This window comes from Eptesicus fuscus, chromosome 14 (assembly GCF_027574615.1).
Source record: "Eptesicus fuscus isolate TK198812 chromosome 14, DD_ASM_mEF_20220401, whole genome shotgun sequence".
NCBI classification, from domain to species: domain Eukaryota; kingdom Metazoa; phylum Chordata; class Mammalia; order Chiroptera; family Vespertilionidae; genus Eptesicus; species Eptesicus fuscus.
Window position 1 is genome coordinate 30,888,500 of NC_072486.1, and position 20,357 is coordinate 30,908,856.

A 20,357-nucleotide genomic window follows, 5' to 3' on the forward strand; every position below is an offset into this window, starting at 1 on the left:
CAAGTCAAGCATCATAAATTGTCCCTGTAAAATGTCTTAATTCGTTCCAAAAGCACTTGTAAATCTATAATTATCTATAATAATAAAAGTGTAATATGCTAATTAGACCGGATGTCCTTCCAGACGACCTTGCGGAGGAAGCCAGGGCTGCGAGGGAAACCTGGGTCCCAGGTGCTGGAGGGAAGCCGGTGCCGGCAGCTGGGGGAAGGAAGGTCTACTCTTTCACAAATTTCATGCATAGGGCCTCTAGTTTATTATAAACAACTCTCTTAACAGGGTGGGACAGGATACTAGAGTTTCAATTCCAGATCTACTTCCAAATAGATGTTTCTTTGATGAATAGAGAAATCAACTTTGAAGTCAGAACCAAGTTCAAATTCCAGTTCCACACTGACTAGCCATGTGACCCTGAGCAAGTTACTCAGTCTCCCTGATTCCTGATTCCAGCAACTATAAAATGGAAAAATAATCTACACAGGCTGTAAGATTAAACTACACACATACACTGTGCTGTGTGACCATGTGTAAAATGAATAGTATAGTGTTTGATGTTATCTTTCAGCCTTTCCCTTCTTATCTGTAACATTGATGCCTCTTTCTGCATCTTTAACATAATAAATCTATCTTGAAAGTCCCTTTAAGTTCTCTAAGTATGAATCTGGAGAACATATAATATCCCTTCTTTCAAGTAGTGAGTGTTACACATGTACCATTTCACAGTATTTATAAATATAAATGTTTTTAAAAATATCTTTCACCAGTAACATTTTATAACATTTAAAATCTCTTTAACAACACTGAGGCCAGCTGTGTTTTGTACTTAAGAATTTTTTTTTATTTTAGAAAGGTAACAATGTGCATATTTCATACTAGCGGCATAGTGCACGAATTTGTGCACCTTGAAAGGAACTGTGGACTGTGAGGCTGTGGTGGGCACAGGGGCGGGTCTCAGCCCATCCTCCAAGCCCCCACCCAGCCTTTCCCACCACGGCCCCTGGTCCCCAGTCTGCCAACAGCCCCGCTCCCATCGCCACCACTCCCACACGCTGATGGCACTGGCCCCACTCACACCCACTGACAGCAAGGAGTGATCTGGAACAGCACTAGCAGCGGATGGGAGCAGCAGCTGCTGCCCCGATTACCCCTCAGGAGCAGGGGGAGGTGGAGAAGCCCTCAGGGGTGATCAGGGCCAGCAGCCGCCCCTTGCACCTGCTGACAGTGCCGAGCGGGTGCCAGCAGCAAGTGGGAGCAGCGGCTCTGGCACGGGCAGCAGGTGTGAGTGGGGCCATCGCCAGCAGTGGGTGCGAGTGCCCAGAGGGCCTGTGGCATGCAGGAGCAAAGAATTTTCAGTAACCACAAGAGGCTTGCCCCAATGACAGCGACCGGTGCCCCGCCTTGGTCTGGTGCCCCCACTTACCTGCTCCACCATCCCGCCACGGCCGATCCCCGCATGTTCTGCACACACCCCCTGGTGGCCAGCACACATCATAGTGACCGGTTGTTCGGTTGTTCTGCCATTCAGTCTATTTGCATATTAGGGTTTTATATAGAGAGATATTACATAACACCCCCTGCAGGATCAAGGACAATGTCCTATCACCAAACTTACTGATATCTATGTACCAAATGCTAATCACAGTAACTGGGATAAATACCAAATAGTTTAATGCAGTTTAATAGGCACAACTCTCAAGATATCCCCATGATTCCCATTCTCCAGTTAGTCCATCAGATTCTAATCTAGGTACTGCATGAAGAGACTTTGCAGATGGAATTAAGGTTACCAATCAGCCAATTTTAAAATAGAAAGATTACCCTAGATTATTTGGGTAGACCCAATGTAATCACATGGGTCCTTAAAAGCAGAAGAGGAAGGCAGAAGATTCCGTGGGAGAGAGACAGGGGACGAGGAAGGCAGAGAAAAGATGAGGCAGCGGGGAGGAGTCAGAGAGATTCAAAGCCGGAGAGGGACTTGACTGGCCACTGCTGCTTCTAAAGGAGACAGGAGTTCACTGGCCAAGGATTGTGGGTGGCCTCCAGAACGACCCATGCCCAACAGCCAGCAGGAAGTGAGGACCTCAGTCCTATAATCTCAAGGAACTAAATTTTGCCAACAACCTAAAAGTGCTCGGAAGTAGATTCTTCTCCAAAAGAGCCTCCAGGAAGGAGCTCAGCCTGTTGACACCTTGACCGAGGCCTGTGAGACTCGTGGGGGCCCAGCTGAGCTGGACTTCTGACACCTGGAAGCTTGAGACAATCAGGTGGTGTTGTTTAAAAAGCCGTGAAATTTAGGGTAATTTGTTATGACTGCTTGAATATGTATATGTTCGAGTGAGGTTTTTAATGCCAAATGAGTTGCTGGAAACTTACTAAACCTGTGTTTTCAGAGCTTTAGGGAGTTTCAGAATTGCCCAGAAGGGATTCAGAACTGCTTATTTCTGTTACTTAAGTTTGTTCAGTGAGCTTACCAAGTTAATAAACACTAATAAGGCTTTGAAACTTTCACTAAACACCTTGTTATATGTGCTTTAAAAAAAAAAAAAAAAAACCTCTAATAGTAATCTCAGTGTCTAACTCCCTTTTAGTCCTAAAGGTTTCAGAGTTAGCCAGTGCCTCTAAGAGAGCTGACCTCCTAGCAACTATTTAAAGTGCCTCTGTTAGCTAATAATAGCCAAACACTTACCGAGCACTTCAATACCCAGGCACTGTTCTGGGTGCTTCATATACATAAACCCATTTAACCTGCCAACCACCTTATGAGAAAAGTACTGCTACCTTCCCTGTTTTACAGGTGGAGAAACTGACTTGCCCAGGGTCACACAGCTAGCAACTGGCATCGTTTATAAACCTAGGCAGTCTACCTATAAAGTCTATGTTGCTAACCATTTCAGTTGGTGCCTCTCTGTTGGTACAGGTACCATTTAATCAAACACCTACAACTGGCACAACAAATACAAAATACCTGCTACCTTGGAATGTATAGGCTAAATTTTTTTTCTCTCTACAAATTTCTGCATTGATCCTCAAATGCCAATAATATTTCTTTTGGGAAGCATAGTACATGAGCCAGCCAACCAGCAAAATCTGCTATCCAACACTGGCCGGTTTTTCTGAGTCATTAGAGCATCAGCCCTCAGACCGAAAGGTCAAGGGTTCGATTCTGGGTCAAGGACATGTACCTCGGTTGCAGGCTCCCCAGCCCCAATGGGAGCACATGCAGGAGGCAACCATTCAATGTGTCTCTCTTATGTCAATGTTCCTCTCCCTTCCTCTCTTCCCCCCTTTCCACTCTCTAAAAATTTTGGAAAAAATATCCTTGGGTGATGATTATAAAATAAAATCTGCTATCCATGGAGCCTTTTCTCTCCTATTATATTGGAAAGTAATGACAACTATTGATTCTAAAATCCCCAATAACATGGTGTCATGGATATACCCCTATTATTGCAAAATAATAATGTGACTAACAGAGAGGCTCACTCACAATTTTCCAGCTCTAGAATACAACCCCTCAGGTCAGAGCAAGCCACACAGGGCCCAGCAGGAAGACTTCTTCAACCTAATTTGTAATAGCCAGGCATGTTTAGAAAAAATAAACAACAAAACAAGTCATGTTTATCAATAGGATTTATCCAGAAGACATTATCTAATCTAATAATAGACAAATATGCAAATTGACCGCACCTTCGCTACACCTAAGCCACGCCCACCAGCCAAGCCACGCCCACCAACCAATCAGGACGAGTATGCAAATTGCCCCAACAAAGATGGCGGCTAATTTGCATATCAAGACAGCGTCCAAAGAAGCCAAGAGCTGCAGAAGGGAGTAAAGCTTCGAAGAAGCAAGCAAGCCAGGGGGGAGGAGAAGGGCGGGGCAGAGGCGGGGCCGGGGGCGAAGGGAAACGTGGGCGGGCTGGAGGAGAAGGCGGGGCAGGTGACAAGGGCGGGGCGGAGGTGGGGCCGGGGGGCAAAGGGAAACGCGGGCGGGCTGGAGGAGAAGGCGAGGCGGGTGACAAGGGCGGGACGGAGGCGGGGCAGGGCGGGGGAGAAGGGAAACTCGGGCGGGCTGGAGGAGAAGGTGAGGCGGGCGACAAGGGAGGAACGGAGGCGGGGTAGAGTGCAGCAGGAAATCCTATTGCAGGATTTTTCCTGCAACGGGAAAGCTAGTCTTTATTATAAGTAAGAACAGTTATTAATTACTGAACGTTAAACTAAACAAGTTCCTATGTAAGAAGATGGGTGGCTTATAGGTACAGGGTTGGGAACCGAGTATACCATGATCATAAGAGGATATTGGCAGGAGGTGAATGCCAGAGGGAAAAAAAACACTAGATCAGTGGTTCTCAAACTTGAACAGAGATCAGAATCACCCAGAGGGCTTGTTAAAACACACTTTCCTGGGTCCCACCCCATCGGAAGTTCTGATTCCATAGGTCTGGGTGAGAATCTTGAATGTTTGTTTCTAAGTTCCCAGATGAGATCAAGGCTGTTGGTCCAGGAACCACGCTGGAAACGACACACTAACCCAGCTATTGGTAGTTTATAAAACTTCCCAGTTTATTGTAATACGCAGTCAGAGTTGAGATCGCTGGGCTAAGAAAACTGTTAATGAGGAAGAGATTAGTGTAGAAACCAACTTTATGCGACTTTAACCTATCACAAAAGGTAAGATGCCCTTGGGAGGGTGCGTTTGCAGGCTAGTTTATGGACATCTAAGGAGAGCCCTTCTGGACACTACCCAGTAGCAATCCATGGTGTACATGGGGGGAAACCCTAAGCCTCTCCATCCAGGCACTGTGATTCCCACGATCATTTTTGCAGAGGGAGGAATGAATCCACATCTGTTGTTTCTCTAAATTCCTCTGGAATTCATATCCATAGCCATGTGTTACTAGTTAACTAAGTGGCCTTTTAAAAAACCACTGCCAGAGGTCTGTTTCAAAGCCACTTCACCACTTCGGCTTTGAAGAATATCTATTCACATAAAATTTTAATTAGGGAGTTCATGCGATTGTGCACTTTAAATGCAAGGTGCATAGCAAAGTGAGAAGTGGGATTTTTTCTGTGACCTCTATTAAGCTTTGTTGTCGGTTACAATCTGAGCCACAAGCTTTATAAGATGAATCAAGGTGGGACCAAAATGGAAAAAATAAATTTTTTTTAAAGATATGAATTAGATCCACATCAAATCAGATCCAGAGAGACAGAAAGTAATGGGGAGGGGAGGGGATTACTCAAGTGACAACAGGATACCTGATCTACACAGATGAAGTTTGGCTGAAGAATGACAATCAACCATTTTCACTATGGAACTGACTTCAATGAATACAAAACTATTCAAATAATTTTTAAAAGATTTTTAGTATGTTGTTTATTTCAGAAAACTCAGAAACATTCATTACTAAAATTGTTTGATTTTGTTCTTTTTCTAAATGCTCGATTGTTCTGAATTCTCAGTGGGGTCTGGTATAAATCTGGGTTCACAGGCTCCAAGCATCCTTTCAGTAGAGCTAGTTCTGTGCATATCATGCATTTGGTGCAGTGAAATGTAAGAGACATCACAGTGCTCAAAAGCCTTCCCTGTCTTCCTAGCTGGCCCGCAATAACTACCTTTTAGAGTCAGTCCATTGTGTCACCCCAAAGAGGCAGGAATACCTCTAAAAATGACATGCATGGACTAAGAAGGGGACGAGACCCAGCCAACACGTCATCATGGATTAGTTTTATTAGAGAACAGGCGATGAACAGGACCAAGGGAGCTGTAACCATTCTATTTACCTCACTGTAAATAGAGCATTAAGTAAATGAGACCCTTCCAGACCTAACCTCCAATCCCAGTTGAATTCACACCGCCTTTTACCCACTGTGATTCCTACTTTCCTTGCAAATTCAAGAGTCCCAGTGCAAAGCAAGCAAGAGGTGACTAAAAGACAAATGGTTCTAAATGAGAGAAGACAAGACTGGACTTGCCCATTTGAACTGATTTGGGGTTTTCCTTGTCTGACCTTGCTCCTATCCCGCTACGTGCCCTGCCCCCTGCCATCACTACACCCCATTCTGCATGGGCAACCCCACCTGCTGACAGCTTCATGTTTAAGTCCCTAGCAGTCATCCCCACCCACCACTGGAAATAGGGGGGAAACGAGGATCATAACTGAAAGAAATTATTTTTGTTGTTATTGGAGTAAGAAGATAAAAGGGAGAGGATCTGTAAAATACAGTCAAAATTTAGCAATAGAATCATCTCAGATCTGAAAACTATACCACAGAATCCATTCCAAAAATAGGTTATAAAGGTAACTTCTTTCTTCCTAATTATGTTTCACATCCTGGCACAACCAACCACAGTCCATGTGGAGCATTTGCTTCTTGGTGGAGTGTGTGTGTGTGTGTGTGTGTGTGTGTCCCCACATGTGTGGTTTGTTTTTCTCAAGTCACCTGTTGTAAAAGAATCAATGAGTGGCCTGGTCAGTTCTCTCAGTGGTTAGAGCATCAGCCTGCAGAGTAGAGGGTCATGAGTTCAATTTCCAGTCAAGAGCATGTACCTCAGTTGCGGGTTTGATCCCTGTCTCCTTCACATCGATATTTCTCTCCCCACTCCTCCCTTCCTTCCACTTTGTCTGAAAATCAATGCAAAAAGTATCTTCCAGTGAAGATTAAAAAAAAAGAATCAAGAGGTAATGAATGAAATTTTTTCAATATTTATGCATTCTTTTGGGCCGTTTAATTACCCACTTCTTAACGAAAATGAGAAAGATTGCAGGGTAAGACTTGGCTTACATTGCTCAAATAATATAATTGTCTTTATTGACCCTTTTTCATTCTGAGAAATGCTTCACAATAAAATAGAATACCAGATGCTGACCTCTGGAAAGGTCCAGTGTGGCCTCAGGACGAGTGTGACCAGGCGAGGCCATATGTTTGGTTTTATTAATATATCTGTCCTAAAGAGTGAATTTTATGACTGTGTGACCCCATGAAGAAACTGAAAATTGTTTTCTACCCTTCGTAATCTTGACAAAATAGGAACTGGCTGTGCTTTTCATTTTTAACCATTCCATATTGTTTATCTGCCTCCTCTAGAAGTTACAACCCAAACACTGAACTCTTGAGCAATTTGGTTAAAATCTTGTTTACTGAACATTCAAAAGGAATATTATGTAATGACACTTTCCTTTGCATTCCAATCTAAAAATGCATATTATTGGATCTATTCTGTAAATGGATTCCAGTTAGATAAACTTATTGAATTTGTCTCCAGTTGAAAACATAAAAAATAAACAAGACAAACAAAAAAACTCTGTTTCACAGCCCTAAAATTGCTCATGAGAAAAAAATCTTTAAAGAGCATTTTCAATTTTTCATCTTCCTATTCCTAACCAACACAACCACAAGATAATATATAAACTGAAACCATGAAATAAAAACATTCTCAAAAAAAAAAACAACAACAACTTTGTATTAAATCATCTGGGCTCTCTAGAGTAAAGAAATTAGCTACCTGCCACCTGTGTTTATTATAGATGCCCAAAAGCACTCTGCATATTTCTCATTCCTTTTATGCTATTATTTTATCCTTTGTACCTCTTGTAATTTTAAATTCTCATTGCAATAAGATTTCACAACATGAGTCCAGGTGATTTTGAGAGGATGTTTATTAAAGCTGGGGACAGTGGGACAAGGAAAGGCCTAGGGCCGAAGAAACTACAGGAGACAGCCAAGGCAGGGATGCTTCGGCTCACTAAAAATGTGATAGGAAAGAAGTGAGCCTAGCAGGGCTGCTTCGGCTCACTGAGACGTCAGAGAAAAGGGGCCCTTGAGCGCAGGTTCAGGGGGTGAGCCCAGGATGAGCTGCCACTGCTCATTGCTCCCTTGGTTGCAAGTCTCCTGGGATCCCTTGGCATTTAGGGGATATGTGCCTGTGGGGGAGGAAGAGAGGGGAAGGGAAGGCACAGGTGTGCTCAAGCCCAGGAGGAGAAGTGCACGCTGGGACCTATGTTTTGAGGGTTTTTATCTCTCTCACTTGCAAGCCACATCCTTAGGGGAGGGTTTCAGCAGAATATTCATCAGTTTCCCAGGTGTGTCCTTTCAGGGTCTTGGTCTGGCCCTGATGTTGATCACTGGGTTTTGCTGCTTTTCTGGGAGGTGAACTTCTGTACTGGCTGTAAATTGCTCAGCAAGTTTGTTCAGCTATCTGTCTCAGTTTCCCCATTCTACTTGCCAAGTAATTTTCCTAGCTTCTTACTATCCTGCCTCAATATGAGTCAAACTACATATCAAATGGTGATGAATAATCCTATCTAATAAAAGAGTAATATGCAAATTGACCTTACCTCCGCTATACCCGCAAGCCACGCCCACCAGCCAATCAGCAGCAAGTATGCAAAAACCCAACCAAGATGGCTGCGGCCATGGAGAGAGCAGGAGGCTTGGGTTTCCCAGCAATGAAGGAAGCCAAGCTTTCCGCCTGCCCTGGCTAGCCCAGGCCTCCGCTCAAGGCTACAAAGTTTCAATTATAGAAGATAAATAAATCCCAACAAAAACAGTGGCAGCCACGGAGCTGGAGAGAGCAGGAGGCTTGAGTTGCCCCCAGGCAATGGAGGAAGCCAAGCTTCTGCATCCCTGGCCTGCCTTGGCCTCCGCTCAAGGCTACAAAGTTTCAATTATAGAAGATAAATAAATCCCAGCAAAAATGGCTGTGGCCACGGAGCAAGCAGGAGGCTTGGGTTTCCCTATAGAAGATAAATAAATCCCAGATACCAGGGCCTCTGGTTGGGTCGCCAGGGGGCATGGCTGGCCTTCAAACCACGCAGGCCACCCCACGCCCCAAGGGAACCCCTACCCTGATCTGGGACACCCTTCTGGGCAAACCAGCCAGCCCCCACCCATGCACAAGGCCTCTATCCTATCTAATCCTATCTAATAAAAGAATAATATGCAAATTGACTGTCACTCCAACACACAAGATGGCTGACGCCATGTGGTCAAAGATGACTGCCCCCATGTGGACACAAGATGGCCGCCACAAGATGGCCTGCAAGGGAGGGCAGTTGTGGGTGATCAGGCCAAAAGGGGAGGGCAGTTGGGAGGGACCAGGCCTGCAGGGGAGGGCAATTAGGGGTGACCAGGACTGCAGGGGAGGGCAGTTAGGAGCAAAAAGGCTGGCAGGGGAGCAGTTAGGCATCAATCAGGCTGGCAGGGGAGTGGTTAGTGGGTAACCAGGCTGGCAGGTAGAAGCGGTTAGAGGCAATCAGGAAGGCAGGCAGGCGATCAGTTGGGAGCCAGCAGTCCTGGATTGTAAGAGGGACATCCCTCGTGGGGTCCCAGATTGGAGAGGGTGCAGGGCTGGGCTGAGGGACACATACCCCCATGCACGAATTTTGTGCACCAGGCCTCTAGTATTTTTTAAATGAAGCAGGGCAGAACAGGTAGTAGGATCTTTGACCACATGGGGCAGCCATCTTGTGTGTTGGAGTAATGGTCAATCTGCATATTACTCTTTTATTAGAAAGGATAGAGGCCTGGTGCATGTGTGGGGGCCAGCTGGTTTGCCTGAAGGGTGTCCCGGATCAGGGTGGGGTTCCCTTGGGGTGTGGGGTGGCCTGGGCAAGGGGCCGTGGTGGTTTGCAGGCCGGCCACACACCCCGGCAACCCAAGCGGAAGCCCTGGTATCTGGGATTTATTTATCTTCTACAATGAAACTTTGTAGCCTGGAGCAGAGCCAAGCCTTCTGCTCGCTCTCTGGTGGCAGCCATATCTGTTGGAATTTATTTATCTTCTATAATTGAAACTTTGTAGCCTTAAGTGGAGGCCTGGGCCAGCCAGGGTGTGTGGAAAGCTTGGCTTCCTCCATCACTAGGGAAACCCAAGCCTCCCTCCTGCTCTCTCCATGGCCGCAGCCATCTTGGTTGGGTTAATTTGCATACTCGCTCCTGATTGGCTGGTGGGCGTGGCTTGTGGGCATGGTTTGTGGGTGTAGCGGACTGATGGTTAATTTGCATATTACTCTTTTATTAGATAGGATTGTTGGTGAACCCCAAAAATGTGGGGAGAGAGGAGAATTACTCACAAAATGTACCTTTTGAGACAGCTTAATGACAAAGTAAACTAATGCATGGCTTAAACATTAACACAGCAAAAATGGTATTACCACAGATTTGTACATAAATTCCATAAAAATTAGGACACTAGTAAGATTAATTATTAATTTAATATTGAACATGGACTGCAATGACTGACCTACCTCAGTAATCTAACAGTTCCTATGTGCCTGTTCTCCAAAAGAACTCTCTAAACCTACACTGTCCAACAGAACTTGCTGCAATGATGGAAATGTCCTGACTTGTCCAGTAAGATAACCAGTAACCACACATGGCTAATGAGCATTGGGAATGTGGCAAATGCAACAGAAAAACAGAATCTCAAATTTTATTTAAAGAATTAATTTATATTTAATAGCCACAAGAGGCTAGTGGCTACTTATCCAGATATCACAGCTCTAAGTCCTATTTTTATAGTCTTCCATTCACCTGGTTTCCCAATGTAGACAATTTAGGCTTTAGTTCTCACCCTAGATCTACATTTCTGTCCTTCTGGCCTCAAATTTTCTTCCTGAGCTGTTGCATAGCTAGCTGATTTCAGCAAAGCTACTGGCCACTGCTGCTCAGCTTACCAACACTGGCTGGCAGAGCACTGGTCTCTTTCCACTTGCCCATGATGAGAAGTGGGATACAAATGCTTTTTTAAAAAAGTGAACAGATAACCAAAAGTCCTGTAAGGCTTATTAGACACTAGACTTACCCAAAGGGAAGAGATTAAATCCAGTGATTTAACAAAAGCCACTTCTGAACCTAAAATTCTGTTATTCCAAACCCCAAATTCCAGGTAGACAGACAAATGACAATTTCCAAAATTATATGGTACTTACCAAATAATCCCAGTACCCTAAACCTCACAGAAATCAACTCCCAAATCAAAGCATCCCAAAGGCATTATTAAGAATAGCAGACACAGCCAATCCTCTGAATCATTGAGCAAAAGGGTAGCTTTCTCTCAAGAAGGAAATTTCAATACTAAAAGTATTATTTTCACAATTTTTTGTCATTCATAGAAACTTAGGTCACACGTATTTTTATGCGAAATAGTGGAATATGTCTTGCCCTCCATATTACATTCTCAAACCTGTTCTGACTTCGATTTCAAATGGATATCCATTTCCTGTGACTTGCCAGACTTTATACTTACAATAGGTATCATATTAATAGATGTAACAGGTATTATATTAATAGATATACTAGTTTTAAATGTAGTATTTAACTGATATAGGAAGATGAAGTCAAATACAGTAAGAAAACAAAACTTCACAGAAGGATAAGAAGGTAGATTCAATGGGTATCGGACAAAAGTGAGTGCAGCTCAACAAAGACTTACTGGTTTAGCACGACATCAAGAATAAATGATGTTCCAAAGGCATCCACCTGGAAGCTTGCCTGGTCAACGTGAGTCAACTGCAATATTAAAAAGATAAAAGGTGTTTATTACTCAGCATAGCGAACAGACGATAAGCATTTCTTATGATGACTTAAAAACAGTGTATGGTATCATTAATTTAGCAAAACAATTCAACATGGACATTAAATAAAAACAGAGTAAAATGTGCACCTTCTCAGAAGCCAAGCATTACTAGTCTGAAGTAAAGTACCACCTAACCAAGGAGGGCCAGTGCCCTGCCTTTCCACCTTATCTCAAGTAGCTACATATTTCATGTCCAAGAAGACCGAGCTTTCTTCAGTTTATTTTATATTAAATGGCTGGCTCCTTGTACATTAAAAAATAGAGCAAAATATGTTCAAGAGTAAGATAATATGGTGAATATGATCTAAAAACACTTTTCATCCTGTCACAAACACAAAGTTTAAAAATATTTCAGTTCTAATTATCTGGGGGGCGGGGGGTAACATTATCCAGAGAAATAAAATAAATAAATAAATAAATAAATAAATAAATAAATAAAATTCTTTCCATTCTAATTAACCAAACATAATTTCATAGAGGTTTCCCTATCTTCCTAAGAGCAGAACTGAACCTCTGCACATCTACTGCAAATATTGCCTATCAAAATTTTCTTGGAAAAATGAAATCACTAGAAATAGTGAAACCACACCATTCTTGGAACTCCCAGAGAACATCACAAGGGATTCTGAACGAAACAATATAGAGAGTTACCAAGAACATAATATCAACATGTTGAATAGTCATGTACATTACCTGAAAAAAGGGAGGAAGCAAAACTGCTCCTTCTGTTTGACTTCCGAAATACTAAGAATACCTATATCTTAGCAGGACTATGAATTTTTGAATTTTTTATTTGTATGTTTCTATAGTATCCAAAATTCCTAAAATAAACATGTATAATTCGTGCAGTGAGAAAACGCAAACGCTATTTTAGAGATAAAAACCATCTGAGCAACTGCACTCATGCAGCACATGAAACAGATGGTCAACCAGTGCATCTTAGGAAGGAACATCCCAGGATTCTGTGGGGCATGCAGGGCACCTGAACCACCCCTGGGATTGTCACACACAGTAAGCTATGGCATTAGGTGCAAGGAGAGCACTTAATGATAGTAAAGCTTTTCGGAAAGAAATGATAACTCTTCTGTTTCAAATTATTTAAAAGTAGTGGGGGGTGGAACAATGCAATAGCTCAATTTCAAACATATTCCAATCCTCATGACCTTGGGGAAGGATGAAGAAATATCTGGTGACCTTTCAGCCTCATTACCTTCATTAACCCTTCATTCTTCCCAATAACACTGAGCTATCATCGAACTCTCACCTCTTTTTTATTTTTATGGCCATTCTTGGAGCCACACCGTATTCTTTATTTCCACATCTGCCACAGATCATACCTTCCTCGCTCTTTTTAAAATTAACTCCTTACCAAAATCCCAAATGTAAGCCCCAGATTTTCTACTATATCAAATACAAATCTTCTCTCCCTGGATATCAAGATCTTCCACAATCACCTCCCCCACCCCAGATATAATGGCACCCAAGTTCCCAAGAATCCACCCACACCCCCTTCACTCTGTTCTCTTTTCTGCTCTTTAATTCCACAAGCGAGGTATGTTCCAACTTTTTATGTGACTTTCACTCATCACATCCGCTGAGTGCTTTTCTGAACCAGGCCCTGAGGTAGTGATCTCTGCCAATGTCATTTCCCAAAAATGGCCCTATCCATCCTTCAAGACTTAGATCAAGTTCCTCCTTGTATTAGTCTGCCAAGGGCTACCATAACAGAGGACCATAGACTAGGAGGCTTACACAACAGAAATTTACTTTCTCAGAGTTCTGGAGGCTGTGATAACCTGGTTATTATTTAACAGAAAAGGAGGAAAGGGAAGACTAGGTATAGGCATTTGTACAGCTTTGTCAAAAAGCTGCATTTAACACTCTCAAAATCTGTTCCCTGCTGATCAATGCGGGTAGGGACTGGACAAAGGCAGCTTAGCTGCATGCCAGTAAGGTCTGAGTGACATGAGAAGGTGCCTACCTGTCTGCTTATCAATCACACCTGAAAGCCAGTCAGTGGCCAAAGTGGGTGTGATCACTGCAAGAGTGCAAAACGTGAGTATTTAAACTTCCAAATAAGGGAAGTCCTCTTCTCTCTCTCTCTCTCTCTCTCTCTCTCTCTTCTCTCTCTCTCTCTCTCATGCACTGGGTTCCTGACTCCCTGTGGCAGGAGGGTGGGCTCCCCTGTGCCCACATGGCACAGGGCCATGTTGGACTCCACACATGGACTAATAGACTTAGCTTGGATGCTGAGCCACACCCGGCTGCAACATGGAATGGAAGCTCTGGATACTGGCCCTGTTTCTGGCTCTGCTGGAACCCCAGCTGCACCTTTCCCAAGACTGGCTTAAGGGGCAGGAGACTTTAAGGGAACCTGAGAAATGTCTCTAGGCAAATAAAGTCCGTTTCCACACGTTTTCTAAGGCATCACAAAAACCTCACTCCCACGAGTGACCGGGAAGTTTAATTCTCTGGTCACAGCTAGAAGTCCAAGGTCAAAGTGTTGTCCTGAGGGCCCTCTCCTTGGCTTGCAGACAGCCACCTTCCAACTGTGTCCTCACATGACCTTTTCTCTATGTGAGTGCACTCCTGGCATATCTATCTATCGTTCTCTCTCTCTCTCTCTCTCTCTCTCTCTCTCTCTCTCTCTCTCTCTCTCTGTGTGTGTGTGTGTGTGTGTGTGTGTGTGTGTGTGTAAGGGCACCAGTCACATTGGATTAGGGCCCACACTTGTGACCGGAAGAAAAGGCTGCATGCCAAGGAATGCTGTAAGCCTCTAGAAACTGGAAAAAGCAAGGAACGCTTCTCTCCTAGAGCCTCTGGAAGGAGCACAGCCCTGCCAAGACTTTCATCTTAGCCTTTAAGATCCATTTTGGGCTTCTGATCTCCAGACCTTTAAGACAATTATTTTTTTGTTGTTGTTGGTTTATTGACAGCATGTTTAACTGCTACTTGCCCTTAAGTACCTCTTTGAAAGCTCTCTCTCCATATACAGTCACCTTAAAGGTTAGGGCTTTGACATATACATTTTGGAAGGAATACAGTTCAGCCCAAACACAAAATCATCCCAATGTCTTCCTGCCTCCTTCTCCCCTCCTCCTCAATACCGTTCAGTTTGATATCAGGGCCTCAGTGCTGACCAGCATCAGGTATTCAATAGGTATTTCCTGACTAATTGATTTGAGTGTTTCCTTTATCAATCACCTGGATAGACAAATGAACAACAATTGAACAGCTATAAATTACTTGCTGTAATTTGCAGTCCTTCCATCAGGGTTGTTCTTAATGCCATGTCAATGGATAATGCCTTGCCTTTTGTACGAAAGCTCTTTGAGTTTCCTGAAGTGCTAACTACCATGTTTTGGGAATAGACCTAGGAAAGAGCTGCTTACCAGTATTGATGTCTCAATTAAAATGAACCTCTCACTCTCTCCTCCATTTTTTCTCTGAATTTATTATGGTGAACAGGGCAGAGGCCACATGTTATCCGTCATGGTATCATGATTACAGCTTGGATCAGGGTAACATTACCATTCTTTTTCAGCAAGATTTTTACTGTTTGCTTTCATTCTATCTAATTCTTATATTTTCTTATGTTACATTTGGTATTTTATTTTATTGATCTCACCCATGCATATCCTAAGGAGAAATCCATTACTAAACTCAAAAGAAAATCTATTGACAGCAAGTTTAACTGCTGTTTAGTAAAAAATATTTACATTATTGCTAGGAATAGGAGTGTCGTAATACAGTTTTCATGTAAAAAAGGCTTCCTTAGACAGTATTCAGACTGATTCAGTCAACAAACATATTTACTACTTTAGGTTATCTGAAATAATAAATTGAATAGAATTACCCGGAATTCATGCGGTACTAACAATCTAGCTTATTATTCAACACTACTGAAGTGAGCCAGGATGGCCATCAGAAAGTTCATCTTAGACCGCGCCTTTTTAATGTAAGGAAAAGAAAATGAAAGCTTGAGGAGATAGAACTAGTATAATATCAGGATTTTCCTTTGGGGAGGGGTGCCTGACATATATAGCCAAAGAAAAATTCTAGTATTTATTAACTTTAACTTGAAGATTAAAAGCTAAATGTCTCTCAGAAATATTTGAAAAATATAAATTGAAATGCAGTCTTTCAAATTACTACATAGGCATGATTTGTTATTTTAAAACTATTCATCAAACACTTTAGTATCATGTAATCATATTGAGAGAACCCCTAGAACTCATATGATACAACATCCTTATTTTACAAACAAGGAAACCGAGGGAAGGAGGTGTGGGCCAATGTCCTTCCAAGGTCACACTCCCTGGGAGCAGAGCAGGCATTTCGCCTCCTGGCAGGCCTTTTCTCACGCTTCATCCTTGCTTCTATTCTGCAGCTCAGAGGTGCTTGCAGATTTCATGAAAATGCATTTTTAAAGCGCATAAAAAATTAAACAATGAAAAACAATCTTTAGAACTCTGTTTTCATTAAAAAAAAATCAATAATGTCACCACATCTGACACTTGTTCTAAGGCCAATTTGATTACCACCTTAGAATGACAAATTATGGTTTAAAATATAAATGCAAATCTATTTTTAAAGGAAAAAAACTGCATATTTATGGTAAAATGTTTGTGTATTTGTATGTTTTAAGGATTTAGACAAGCAGTGAGACTGATACTTATAAAAGCCTCGAAACAAAAGACTGAGGGGGGAAAATGCAAAAGTATAAAATAACCAGATGGCAAGCAAACTTAATAACTCAGTATAATTGCATAAGGATAAATTTTAATTTCAAATTTCAAAAATGAATCATAGAATTTTAGGACCAGAAGAATCTGATATGATCTCCAGATTGAGGCCTGTTTTATTATTCACGGCAATAGCTGAAATCTAACTGCGAAGTTAATATAAGCCCCCTGCTCCTTATGTATTTTGCTTCTTGGCAGCCGGTCTTTTTCTCCTCATGTCTTCTAGAACCAATCAGCTGGGGCCAACCTACATACCCCAAAGAGCAAATACAAGTGAACTTTTCAAGACTGCCTTATTCAAAACCACTTTTTAAAGCAAAATTGACACTAAAACTTTCATGGTAGAGTCAGAACTTTGACACAAAGATAAGGTAATTTGGTTTTTAATTAAGCCCAATTTGAATAATGAACCAATGAATACCAGTGGGTGGGAGTATTGCCAGTCAAATGGTATTGTGCAACATAGTAACTGGGAAAATAATGAACATTATTAAAAAGAAGTCCATAATGGAAGTTACAGAATCTTTAGCTATTCTGCATTTTAAATACTTCTTTACCATGTGATTACTTCAACTCAGATTTTTATTTTATTTTATTTTTTAATCCTCACCCAAGGATATTTTTCCATTGATTTTTAGGGAGAGTGGAAGGGAAAGGGAGAGAGAGAAAGAAACATCAATATGAGAAAGACACATCGATTGGTTGTCTCCCACACTCCCCCAAACAGGACCAAAGATCAAGCCTGCAAATTAGGTACTGTATTTTCCGGCGTATAAGACAACTGGGCATATAGAAGATTTTCCTGGGTTAAAAAGTCGTCTTATATGCCGGAAAATATGGTATGTGCCCTTGCCCTGAATCCTTCAGTCTGAGGGCCAGTGCTCCATCCACTGAGCCAATCTGGTCAAGGCTACTTCAACTTAGTTTTAAAAAAAAAATACAAATATTCCTGATGTCTAATATTGAGTTCAATTAAAAAATAATATACCAATAATCACTAATATATATATGATCCCTCTTTTTCTACATCAGAAAAGGCAAGGCCAATTGAAAAATCACCATAACCTCACTATAATTACTCCACGGCCTTTTATAAACTTCTGACCAAAAAGCTCACAGAGAACAATACCACATGTTAAGATTCCTCATTCTAGAATCTGTGACCACATCAGCAAGATAGTTTCCCCTGGCTAGTTAGTTAAGGTATGGAACTAATTTAATTAAGCAGAACTATATTAATTACAATGGCATTTGTTAACAGAAGATTCGATCCAATAGTTCTACCTAATATGTAAATTAGCATGATATGTGTAAGAAAATTAGCGTTTTTCTACTCATATGTCTATATCTATGACTTTCTGTTAAATATCTCTCCCCTTTCCACCTGGTCAATTCAATCATGCCTATAGTTTTCATAAGGTGTATCATATATTGCATTAATTTATACATTATCTTTAACCAAACTATTCATAAAATCCAACCTTCTGCATTTAGTACCATAAGAACGAAACTGTCTGGCAGCAGGACATTTTAAAATGAAATGAAATAAAACAGAACAAAAAAGCACAGTCTTTAAAAGTCAGACAGAGCTGCGTTTGAATTCTGGGTCTGCCATTTATTAATGGAACAAATTAGGGCAAATTGTTTAATGTCTCTAAACCAAAAGTCCTCATCTCTAAAAGAACAAACATAATAATATACAGTTTGTAGATTTACTGGCATAACTAAAGTCCAAGTGACAATCCATTCCACCTTTATGGAGTGCAGACCGTATCTCAGAGGAAATATACCAGGCCCTGGGGATATAAAGAAGAGTTAAACATGGTCCCTGTACCCAGGAAATCCACCATCAAAAAGGGAGGCTGCTGAACAAATGTAAAAGTCCAGTAATAGATATACATACAAGATACAACAGCAGCCCGCTACTGTGGGGTGACAGAGTGGAGGGGGTGCTGCTCAGACAAAAATGAAGAAAAAAGCACTCCAGGCAAAAGGACCAACAAAGGCACACCGATGGGAAATGCCCAGCACATCCAGGGAACTGTGAGAAATGCTGTATTCCTGAGGCAGAAAGTGTGAGGCATCCACTGTTGGAAAACAGGCTGGAACTACAGATGCCAAATAACTCCTAAGCCAGTGGTTCTCAATGCTGGCTGCACATTAGACTTGCTCAGGAAGCTTGTTAAGAAATACCAATGTTTGGGCCCCAAATTCAAAGATTCTGATTCTTTTAGTCTGGGGTTGATCCTGGGTATCAATATTTTTTTAAGAGTTACCCATGTGATTCTGAGGGTGGCTAAGGGTTGAGACCCACTATTATAAACCAATGTAAGAGATGTCCTCTTTAGCCTGAAAATAACAGGAAATGGGTGGATGAAAAGGCCTTTGAGATCATAGATGTCCAATAACCAAAAGCTCCCTTCCTTTACTCTCACAATTTATGACAAAACATGTTTAACTATGAAAACCAATATCTACTTACTAAGTTCCCACATATTTCTTGCAAGTAAAGTCTATGTTCTTTTAACAATTTTACTGCCTGGGTTTTGTTGTTGAGTTCAATCAAATGAATAAAAGTTTTACAAGTTTTTAAAAAAAAATTTAAAGGAAGGGAAGGGTAAGAGAAAGCCAAAAAGGAGGAAAAGGAATTCCATCTGGTGGCCTCCTCAGATAAATTAAATGAGGCCTCCAGGTTTCCAGAAACATCTCTACAAGCACAGTAGACTCTCAACACACTTTGTTTCTAAATAAGAGGGGTGGGCGGGGGAAAAGGAGCAATAGATTGAAATTCCCAGGGTATTTTTTAAAGAGCCACCCATATGAGTCTAACATATAACCAATTCCCATGGAATTCTCCTCTAGTTGAACTAGCTCTCTAATTCAAATTCCAGTGCTTGATGTTGACTTTATTGGATGTAAAAAAATTTTTTACAATTGATGTAAACATGTTCAGTTGCTGTGAGCATGCCCTTGTTTGGGGATGTGTTACTCCGGTACAGAGATTATGTCATGTAGCTCTCAGAGCCTAGGAACCCTTGGGTAAAGCCATATGTTACACACACACACACACACACACACACACACACACACACACACACACACAAGGAGGGCTTTCCTTAGATAAGATGGGCCCTTGAGAGGCATTCCCTGAATTCGCTTTGCTGAGTTTCCAGTTCTGATGGTGTTGAAAGCCCTTGATTCTGATCCCCTGGTAGTTGAGGGCCCTTCGTTCCAGTGGCCCCCGCTCCAAAAGCTGAAGGCAGAAAGCCTATCTGACACTGGCACCAGCTCCGATTTTCTCCCCTCCATTCAGGAAGTCAGGCAGCCTCATTACCTATTTATGCTCCAGCTATCTTCTGATAAATCAGTCTCTCCATCATCTTGGCCATTAACCTTCCATTACTAGGCCTTCAATTTAAGGACTGAACAAGAAAGCGCTTACTCACAGAATCCTGAAAGTCAAAGCCTTTAAGATCTTTAGTAGCCTGAGAACAATACAATATGTAGTCATATTGAGCTGTAATTAAATCTGAATGCAAGGAATCCCAATATTTGGATGCAACAACAGCACCAGACACAATCCCTCAGATGAATCGGCTCTGGGAAACGGATACTCTTCCTGAATGCAAGAAAGGCTTAGGAGAAAGATGAGACCTTTTCCTGGCCCCGCTATCGACTTGATACATGATTTAAAGTGAAGTTACTAAAGCTTACTATGGGCTTCATCTTGTCATCCCCTATATGTAAAATGGAAATAGCATTTCCATTTTACATATAGGGGATGACAAGAATAGGATGCTATACCCCTGGCTGGTTTGCCTCAGTGGATAGAGCGTCGGCCTTCGGACTGAAGGGTCCCAGGTTCGATTTCGGTCAAGAGCATGTACCTTGGTTTCGGGCACATCCTCAGTGGGGAGTGTGCAAGAGGCAGCTGAATCGATGTTTCTCTCTCATTGATGTTTCTAACTCTCTATCCCTCTCCTTTCCTCTCTGTAAAAAATCAATAAAATATATTTAAAAAAAAAAAGAATAGGATGC

At 42.0% G+C, this 20,357-nt stretch overlaps 1 protein-coding gene across 12 annotated transcripts in view; it reads right to left on the reverse strand.

Moving 5' to 3' along the window:
* Nucleotides 1–20,357, reverse strand: part of ADAM22 (ADAM metallopeptidase domain 22) — a 165,862-nt gene that overhangs the window by 118,660 nt on the left and 26,845 nt on the right. For all 12 annotated transcript variants that reach the window (XM_054726031.1, XM_054726032.1, XM_054726028.1 and 9 more), the window contains exon 3: nucleotides 11,431–11,507. In XM_054726031.1, the coding sequence (XP_054582006.1) occupies nucleotides 11,431–11,507 (77 nt within the window). The remainder of the gene's footprint in view (nucleotides 1–11,430; nucleotides 11,508–20,357) is intronic.